The following is an 8,787-nucleotide window of genomic DNA, read 5'->3' as shown; positions in this document are numbered from 1 at the left end:
TCTGATAGCTTAGGGGAGGTCTGAAAACGTAAAAATGTAACTGTAATAAAAATCTGCATAATTGTAAAGAAACTTGCAAAACTACGTTTCCACCATTTGTTTAGTTTTAACCACACATTTAAAATGTTTTTTATGTTCTGATTTTATGGGAAAAGACCACACAAAGTAGACCTTTTGCACACCAGAGACAGAAATTGACACACAGGTCTCTCAGATTGGTAGGAGAGCCTCTCTGAACAATGGTTTAAGTCTCGGCACACACTTTGAATAATCAATAGAAATCTGGACTTTGACTTTCTTTGACAAAACAGTTTTTTTCAAATTCTAAAAGGTTTTATTCCAGGATTGACATGTTCTTAATACCAAACGCAGCCACACAGCATGATATTGCCCTCACAACATTTCAGTCTTTCTGATCTATGTTCTTCCATGTCTCTGGTTTAGAACAGGACTTCTTCCATTCTAGTCCAAAATCAGAGCATCAGTCTCACAGATGTAGTGACGTTTCCCTGTACAACTAATGTCATCCCAGTTGTTCATCCAGCCCTCAGGTCCCACCACATCCGGCGGTACCATGGACACGCAGTCCTGACCGGCCTGATCAGTGTCCCAGGTAGCTACAGAGTTGTTGGGCTCGCCAGGTCTCCAGAATCGGACATCAAGTTTGAGTTTGTCTCCATTGACCCAGAAGAAGTTTCCTTCCTTGACCAAGTCCTGCAGCCCGATCCACGCTGAGTGGAAGTTTATGCCGGGATTTGCCTTTTTAAACTGGAACGTCATGTTCGTCAGGAACGCCTGATCTTCGGCGTTATGGACGACAGCTAGGTCTCCCTTGTGGTCGAGGCAATTGATGCGAGCATTTTCCCAGGTCTTATCCACACTGGACAGGAAGAAGCACCGGGAAGCGTGCTCCTTCCACCCCGGCAGGCAGCGGGAGCACTGCAGCGTGGTCCGGTCACAAAGAGTCCAGATGTAGTCGAGCCGCTTGGAGAACAGGATTCTCTGTAGTTTCTCGGCGTTGTTCGCTGCAAGCTGCATCTGCTCTAGACTCGTCATCAGGTCTTTGTTGTTGACAAACTCGCGAATGAAGAGTAACATCAGCGTGGCAAGGAGCCCAGTCAAAATTCCGATCACAACAATATACCAGTTGGGTTTTTTTTTCTTCATAGAGGTGCTGTATGTTCGGTTCCCAGGTGCATGGACAAGTTCTGGAGGTGTGTAGTTAGCAGACCTGACAACAGGGAAAAAAAGGGGAATCAAGTTATCCGGATGTAGTTAAACTACCTAAAGCTGCAGTGCCCTTAAAATATTTCCAAATTTTGCCACAAAATAACAATGCGATATATATCAACACAAATCTGTTCGTGAAGTGGAGGCGAAGTAAAAAAAAACACAAAAACAAAAAACAAGAAAAATGGTCCAAATGGTGCAAATAAAAAGCAGCTCTTAAATTTCCACTCTCAGATCTCTGAAATAATTATGCAGTCCATACTATTTTATATACAGTTATATTTTGCATCTTAACTAGCTAATATAATAAATCAATATATCTGCTGTTCCTTACCTGGGAAGTCTTATAGCGTCACTTAAATATGTGAGCAATGTCATGGCATGGGTCTGTTGACTTTGGCAACATATATTTGACCAGGTGATTTTAAAAGGACAAAAATTAGCATGTTTTAAATGAAAACAAGGGAGTACGGTTTCCATGGCAATCTATCCGCGTCCTGCTGCTGAATCATTAGGGAACAGAAAAAATCATTGCCTTTTTTTTTATTGTGATATGTAACAAATACAAGTGTTAGATATTGGTATTCAACAAAAACAATAGAGAGAAAAAAAAAGAAAAAGAGAAACAGGAAAAGAGTCCAGTGTGGTACTTAGGTAATTGTAGTGTTGTTGACATGATAAAGGACAAAGGAAGATGTTAAAAAGTGAAATTTGTATTTATTCATTCTTTTATTTTTGTATATCCCTCTATCTCCAGCGGCCAACCCGGGAGCAGAAGAATAAAATGCTTAAGCTGACATTATCATCAGTGATAAAAAAAACAAAACAGTAACAACAATAATAACTATGGTAATATTCAACAATAATTGAAGAACAAACACAAAACATAATGAGCTGGATTGATTCAGTGCAAGAAAATACTGTGAATGTTTGTGTGTGTGTTTGTGTGTGTGTGTGTGTGTGTGTGTGTGTGTGTGTGTCTGTGTGTGTGTGTGCGTACGTGTGTGAAGTTAAATAATAATATGTTATGTCTATCCAGACACTGATTAAGAAATTAATTAATTAACAGGTGATTTGTTGTTGTTTTAAGAAGTCTGTTATGAAGGTCAGCTGGTGAGAGTGAATCTGTAGTATATTAGTTTGTTCATTAGATAAATGGGGAAGATCTTTTCCTTTTATGAAGGAAAAGATCATTATTTCATTATCTTTTGGATTATTATCTGGTGTAACTGAATACAAAAAGATTTAAAGATCCTGTTAATTTCTTGAGGGTCTTGAACTGTTTCTCCAGCTGAATTTAAAATGGCTGACATGGTGGATTTTTCTTTGTTATGCTTAAGCTGATTCGCTAAGTATTGACCAACCTTATTACTGTACTGGAAGTTGTTATATATTAGCTGTTGAATAACAGTTTTTTAAGGATTTTTTTTTTTTTTTACGTTTTGAATTATTGAGTTCCTCCTTAATTTGGTCATTTGGGTTTGTTTTGTAAGAGTTACTTAAATAAGTTATTTGTTTTTCTAAATTTAACTCCATTTGTTGTTGTTGTTTCCTGTGTGATGAATATGCTATTATTTTGGCTCTCAATACTGCTTTTCCTGTTTCCCACAATAAAGACGGTGCTGTATTTGGAGAGTCGTTCATCTCCAGAAAGAATGCCCACTCTTTTTGAATGAAAGAGTTGAATTCAGGATCTTTAAGGAGGGATGTATCGAAGCACCACCACTTAGATGCTTTATTGCACGATTTAATGGATAAAGTAAGAGATATTGGAGCATGGTCACCAATTATAATTGGATGTATTGTAGTTTCAGGTGTCTACTGAATAACTTTGTTGTTGACAAGAAAAACATTGATTCTGGAAAACGATTTATGGGTGGGAGAGTAAAATGTGTACTGTTAATTTGTGCGATTATTTATTCTTCAACCATCGCCAAGTTCGTAAGACCTCATATATTGATTTACTGTTCTTGTGGAGTGCCTGACTTTGAAGTTATTGGGGTTTGATCAATTATAGCATTTGTCAAATTGTTAATGGGGGGGAGGGTGGGATTATGAAAAAAGGACAAGTCATCTTTATTTGGTCTAAAATGTTAGCCAGGGTATATGTTACGTTATAAATTACTATAGTGATGATTATGAATCTACCGAGAGGATCTACTACAGATTTAATGTAGTTAAAATGAATATTTTGATGCAATAAAATTGAATGTTGATGAATAAATATGACTATATTGCTTAAGTTTGATACTATTTAATTCTGTATTGGAAAGGTGGGTTTCCTGTAAAAAGCATATGTCTGCTTTCAGATTTTCCAGGTGAGTGATTATTTAAATTTTGTTTCCTGTGTTTTAAAGCCGGTTTAAGTTGCCGTATATTTCTTTTTTAGGTTGTTCATCTGAAGATAAATCAGTGCTGGATTGACATAAATAATATGTATGATCTTATTTGGATGTTTGAATGTATGATGAAATGTTCTATCCCATGCATGTGCATAGTGACTGAGGAAGAGAGAGGGGCAAAAACAGTTGAAACAAACAAAAGTAGTAAATAAAAAATAAAATAAAAAAATGAATTACGTGGTAGGTGACTGTAGATTAAATTGATTACCAATGACTGAATGGGGAACACAAATCACAATCAAAGACTAATACAAAGTGAATGACATACGATAAACGTTTAACAGTTTAGAAAAGCCCCGGCGTAATTTCTGAATCGCGGTACGCTTCCTTACAAGAACACTGACCTCGATATCTGTCATTGGTAAGTCGGTGTTGGATGATGTCTTCTTTCGTCTGTAGGGTTTTGGCGTCTCCTGCTGTGTTGCGGGGTTGTCGGTGTTAACCATGGTAGTAGTAGTTATCAATGTAAGCTTCCAGATCGGGAACATCCTCTGGTGTGTTGCAAATTGTCAGAAAAAGGAATGTAAACGGCAAAGGCATTGAAAAGTTCGATGAAGAAGTTTTGTTCATACTGATGTGTGGATGTACGGCGCCATGACCAATCTTCCCTGCAGGTAAGGTTAGCGTGGCATGTACTCTGTGTCAAAATAAATAAATAAAAAAATTTGACACATACATTTTATTACAGTCAGCTCTGGTCTCTCAGATTGGTGTGAAAAAAGGTTTAAGTCTCGGCACACACTCTGAATTATCAACATCTGGACTTTGACTTTCTTTGACAAAACAGTCTTTTTCAGATTCTAGAAGGTTTTATTCCAGGACTGACATGTTCTTAATACCAAACGCATCCGCACAACATGACGTTGCCCTCACAACATTTCAGTCTTTCTAATCTATCTTTTTCCATTCTAGTCCAAAATCAGAGCATCAGTCTCACAGATGTAGTGACGTTTCCCTGTACAACTAATGTCATCCCAGCTGTTCATCCAGCCACTGGATCCCACCACATCCGGCGGTATTAGGGACACGCAGTCCTGACCATGCCTATCAGGGACATGGTCATCAGGATCAGTATCGTTGTTGGGCTGGCCAGGTCTCCAGTATATAACATTCGGATTGATTTTCTTTCCATTGACCCAGAAGTGGATTCCTTCCTTGACCAAGTCCTGCAGCCCGATCCACGCTGAGTGGAAGTTTATGCCGGGATTTGCCTTTTTAAACTGGAATGTCATGTTCGTCAGGAACGCCTGATCTTCGGCGTTCAGGACGACAGCTAGGTCTCCCGTGTTGTTGAGGCAATCGATGCGAGCATTTTCCCAGTCCTTGTCCATGTTGGACAGGAAGAAGCACCGGGAAGCGTACTCCTTCCACCCCGGCAGGCAGCGGGAGCACCGCAACGTGGTCCGGTCACAAAGATCCCAGATGTAGTCGAGCCGCTTGGAGGACATGAGTTTTTGTAGTTTCTCGGCGTTGTTCGCTGCAAGCTGCATCTGCTCTAGACTCGTCATTATTTCTTTCTCCTTGACAAACTCGCGAATGAAGAGTGACATCAGTATGGCAAGGAGCCCGCTCAAAATTTTGATCACAACAAGATACCGGTGGCGTTTCTGTTTCTTCGTAGACTCTGAGGTGCTGTTTGTCCGGTTCCGAGGTGCATGGACAGGTTCTGGAGGTGTGTAGTTAGCAGACCTGACAACAGAGAGAGAGAGAAAAACGGGGAGTGGGGGAGTAAATATGTTCATCAGGATGTAAAACTAACTGCAGTGCCCTTAAAATATTTCCACATTTTGCCACAAAATGACAATGCGATATATATCAACACAAATCTGTTTGTGAGATGGAGGGGAAGTAAAAATAACTGGTCTAAATAGTGTAAATAAAAAGTAGCTCTTAAATTTCTAGTCTCAAAACTCTGAAATAATTCTGGAACCCATACTATTTTATATACAGTTACATTTTGCATCTTAACAAGCTAATATATATAAATCAATATATCTGCGGTTCCTTCATCAATATCCTGTAATTATATCCTTACCTGGGAAGAGTTACAGTGTTTCTTAAATAAGTGAGCAATGTCATGGCATGGGTCTGTTGACTTTGGCAACATACATTTGACCAGGTGATTTTAAATGGACAAAAATGAGCATGTTTTAAATGAAAACAAGGGAGTATGGTTTCCATGGCAATCTCTCGTGTCCTGCTGCTGAATCATTGGGGGGGGAAAACATAAACAACAACAAAAGAAAACATTACTTTGAGTTTTGGTGAATTCAAATAACATGTAAGAGTAAATAGAATCAGTTTTCAAATGCTGAATTTCATTCAGTAATGGAGAAAAAAAGCTATCCAAACCAACCTGAGTCTACGTGAAAATGTCAGCCATCTTGTTAAAACAAAACTGTCATTAAGTCAAACTGAGGCTCTGACATGAAGATTTAGTGATATTTAATAAATCAGAATGCACTCAAACAAGCCCCATTGTCATATTATATTATCATTATCATATGAAATGTAAAATAAAAGCTATAGCACCATCTATAAAAAATAAATAAATCATCAAAAAACTTCAGAAACAGTAGAAATCAAAATCCCTGTCATCTATTTAGTCTGGAAAGGGTCACAAAATCATTACTAAGACTTTGGGAGACCAGCAAACCACAGTTTCTTTCTCCCCTTTATTTGTCTTAAAATGGGAAAATTACTCTAACCAAACTGGCTTTAGTTTGTAACATTTTATACAATTATACATCATATACAATTACAATGTTATATTTTATGCAATTATATACTTTATACAATTGTTCTGTTATGACGTGGATAATTAGTTGCAAATGTTAAGGTTTTACTCCATTGTTTTAATGCAATGGTTTATTGAAGTTTTTGACTTTTCTAACTTCCTGTATCTGGTAGTTGTGCTGAAGGGCAAACACTAGCTTCCTGACCAGGAACAGTTAGCTGGGATTTGGTTGCAGGTCTGTTGTTGTTAATTGTGTATTCCCACATTTGTACATCAAGCATACCAACAGCAGCATTTCTGCATTTTTAATTATTCTGTGTTCTTGTTTGATGCTTTCTTAAAAAAAAAAAGGGGGGTGGGGGGAGAAATAAATCGAATAGTCATCTGTATACTGTGTGAACCATACAGGTAACAATTCTTAATTTTTTTTCTTTTGCTTCTTCTGTAGTTTTAGATTTTCTTAGGGTATAGACTGAATATGTTTTTAGCTCCATCTACCTTCTCATTACCCCATCCCATCCCCACAGCATGATGCTGCCCCCACAATCTTTCATTCCGAGCTTTGTCTGCTCAGAGTTTTGTGTTTTTTAACAAGAAAGTTGCATTTCAGTCTCTGTGATCCAACTACTTCCTCCCACATGTGTCTTGTCACCAGATTAAAACAGGACTTCGTCCATCCTACGCCAAAATCAGAGCATCAGTCTCACAGATGTAGTGACGTTTCCCAACACAAGTAATGTCATCCCAGCTGTTCATCCAACCTTCAGGGCCCACCGCATCTGGCGGTACTATGGACACGCAGTCCTGACCGGCCTGATCAGTGTCCCAGGTAGCGATGGCATTGTTGGGCTCACCAGTTTTCCAGTATATGACATCCCATTTGATTCTCTCTCCATTGACCCAGAAGTGGACTCCTTCCTTGACCAAGTCCTGCAGCCCGATCCACGCTGAGTGAAAGGTTATGTCGGGATTAGCCTTTTTAAACTGGAACGTCAGGTTCGTCAGGAACGCCTGATCTTCGGCGTTGTGGACGACAGCTAGGTCCCCCTTGTACTTGAGGCAATCGATGCGAGCATTTTCCCAGTTCTTATCCACTTTGGTCAGTAAGAAGCACCGGGAAGCGTGCTCCTTCCAACCCCGAAGGCAGCGGGAGCACCGCAACGTGGTCCGGTCACAAAGATTCCAGATGTAGTCGAGCCGCTTGGAGGACAGGATCGAACGCTGTTTCCTGTTCTCCTGCTCCATAGGCCGGTAGTTATTCTGGAGAGTCTTCACTTGGTTCGTCAGCTGCCTGACTTGCCTCTCATACTGATCTCTACTTTGTGCAGCTCTCTTCAAGACCCCATTCAGGCGGTTGATTTCCAGCTCCAGCACGGTTAAATTGCAAGAAGACCACATCTGGTCATACTCGGCCTTCAGAATGGAGAAGTTTGCCTTGGTTATGTTCAGCTGTTCTGCAATCCAGTTTTTCTCTTCTAGCAGCCTCTCGGTGTTGATTGCCATCTCCTCTTTGACTTGCTCTAGACTTGTTATCACGACTTGGTTGGTGTTCCACTCGACAATGATGATCAATACCACCGCGAGGAGGATCCCGCTCAGAATTCCGACTAAAACAATATGCCAGATGAGTTTGAATATCCTCTTAAGTTCGACGATGGCATTGCTTTTGTTCTCAGGTCCATGTTCAGGTCCTGAGGTTGTGTAGGTAACAGACCTGACAACAAATACAAAAAGAGAATCAAGCTCACTCGGATGTAGCTAAACAAACTAGCGTAAAGTTGCATTGCCCTCAGAAATGTTCCACATTTTGAAACATAATGACCCTAAACATATTTTAATGAGACATACCAGGGGTGTCAAACTCATTTTCAATTCCATCCTTACCTTGGACTCCTAAAATCGGTTCTTAGATATGTGAGTAAATGCACAACCCTGTCTTCATAAGACATTTCTTCTTCACACACTCAGCAGATTGTTAGCCTGCTGACTTTGGCAGATACATTTGAGACCAGGTGGTTTAGAAGTCCGAATGTCTTAAATGAAAACAAGTGAGTCTGGTTTTCTTCTGGTTTCCATGGCAATCTCTCCATAGCAACTCTAGTAATCTGGAAAACTGCTAAATCATTGACAAAAACAAAAAAATATATTTATTTTTCAGTTTAGTGTATTTAAATAACAAAAATGTGCACAAGAGGTTTTCAAATGCTGAATTTCATCCAATCTAACCTGACCTTATGTAAAAATATCACCTTGTTAAAGCATGAATTACCTGCAATTGAACACTTTTTAGAAAGCTGAGCTCAATTTCGCAAGACAAACTAAGGCCAGATTATTACCAGACATGAAGATGTAGTCATATTCAATAAGTAAATTAGTGATTTAAGATTTTAGATCCACATGACTTTAGACGGGCAAAAA

General features: G+C 39.3%; 3 protein-coding genes across 5 annotated transcripts; all 3 read right to left on the bottom strand.

Annotated features, from left to right (window-relative positions):
- Nucleotides 1-311: 311 nt before the first annotated feature.
- On the bottom strand, nucleotides 312-4,331 carry LOC106941333 (lactose-binding lectin l-2-like). 2 transcript variants are annotated; one of them, XM_015024322.1, is made up of 2 exons: nucleotides 3,977-4,331; nucleotides 312-1,231 (listed from the first exon to the last, which is right to left on the bottom strand). In XM_015024322.1, the coding sequence occupies exon 2, from the start codon at nucleotides 1,165-1,167 to the stop codon at nucleotides 463-465; it is 705 nt and encodes a 234-aa protein (XP_014879808.1). In that variant the 5' UTR covers nucleotides 1,168-1,231; nucleotides 3,977-4,331; the 3' UTR covers nucleotides 312-462. The 2 variants fall into 2 exon arrangements, with proteins under 2 accessions (XP_014879808.1, XP_014879799.1); XM_015024313.1 differs by lacking the exon at nucleotides 3,977-4,331 and adding an exon at nucleotides 1,565-1,690 and having other exon boundaries at nucleotides 314-1,231.
- LOC106941310 (CD209 antigen-like protein B) lies at nucleotides 312-8,412 on the bottom strand. Its single transcript, XM_015024284.1, has 3 exons — nucleotides 8,254-8,412; nucleotides 7,038-8,083; nucleotides 312-452 (listed from the first exon to the last, which is right to left on the bottom strand). Exons 1-2 carry the CDS (start codon nucleotides 8,316-8,318, stop codon nucleotides 7,048-7,050), a joined length of 1,101 nt encoding a protein of 366 aa, XP_014879770.1. The 5' UTR covers nucleotides 8,319-8,412; the 3' UTR covers nucleotides 312-452; nucleotides 7,038-7,047.
- On the bottom strand, nucleotides 4,422-5,794 carry LOC106941316 (CD209 antigen-like protein E). 2 transcript variants are annotated; one of them, XM_015024298.1, is made up of 2 exons: nucleotides 5,668-5,794; nucleotides 4,422-5,321 (listed from the first exon to the last, which is right to left on the bottom strand). In XM_015024298.1, exons 1-2 carry the CDS (start codon nucleotides 5,709-5,711, stop codon nucleotides 4,541-4,543), a joined length of 825 nt encoding a protein of 274 aa, XP_014879784.1. In that variant the 5' UTR covers nucleotides 5,712-5,794; the 3' UTR covers nucleotides 4,422-4,540. The 2 variants fall into 2 exon arrangements, with proteins under 2 accessions (XP_014879784.1, XP_014879789.1); XM_015024303.1 differs by having other exon boundaries at nucleotides 4,422-5,316; nucleotides 5,666-5,786.
- Nucleotides 8,413-8,787: the final 375 nt, after the last annotated feature.

Source organism: Poecilia latipinna, unplaced genomic scaffold (genome assembly GCF_001443285.1).
Source record: "Poecilia latipinna isolate Pla-1442-1.1 unplaced genomic scaffold, P_latipinna-1.0 Scaffold92, whole genome shotgun sequence".
Lineage (NCBI taxonomy): Eukaryota > Metazoa > Chordata > Actinopteri > Cyprinodontiformes > Poeciliidae > Poecilia > Poecilia latipinna.
The sequence above is the reverse complement of the archived record's forward strand: the minus strand, read 5'-3'. Positions and strand labels throughout refer to the sequence as shown.

Bases quoted from the DNA above. Each gene is read 5' to 3' on its own strand.
- LOC106941316 (XM_015024298.1), bottom strand. From the start codon at position 5,711: ATGACATTGCTCACTTATTTAAGAAACACTGTAACTCTTCCCAG. The intron at 5,322-5,667 runs GTAAGGATATAA...CTCTGTTGTCAG, and splicing joins AACACTGTAACTCTTCCCAG to GTCTGCTAACTACACACCTC.
- LOC106941333 (XM_015024313.1), bottom strand. From the start codon at position 1,608: ATGACATTGCTCACATATTTAAGTGACGCTATAAGACTTCCCAG. The intron at 1,232-1,564 runs GTAAGGAACAGC...CCCTGTTGTCAG, and splicing joins GACGCTATAAGACTTCCCAG to GTCTGCTAACTACACACCTC.
- LOC106941310 (XM_015024284.1), bottom strand. From the start codon at position 8,318: ATGTCTTATGAAGACAGGGTTGTGCATTTACTCACATATCTAAGAACC. The intron at 8,084-8,253 runs GTAAGGATGGAA...ATTTGTTGTCAG, and splicing joins ACCGATTTTAGGAGTCCAAG to GTCTGTTACCTACACAACCT.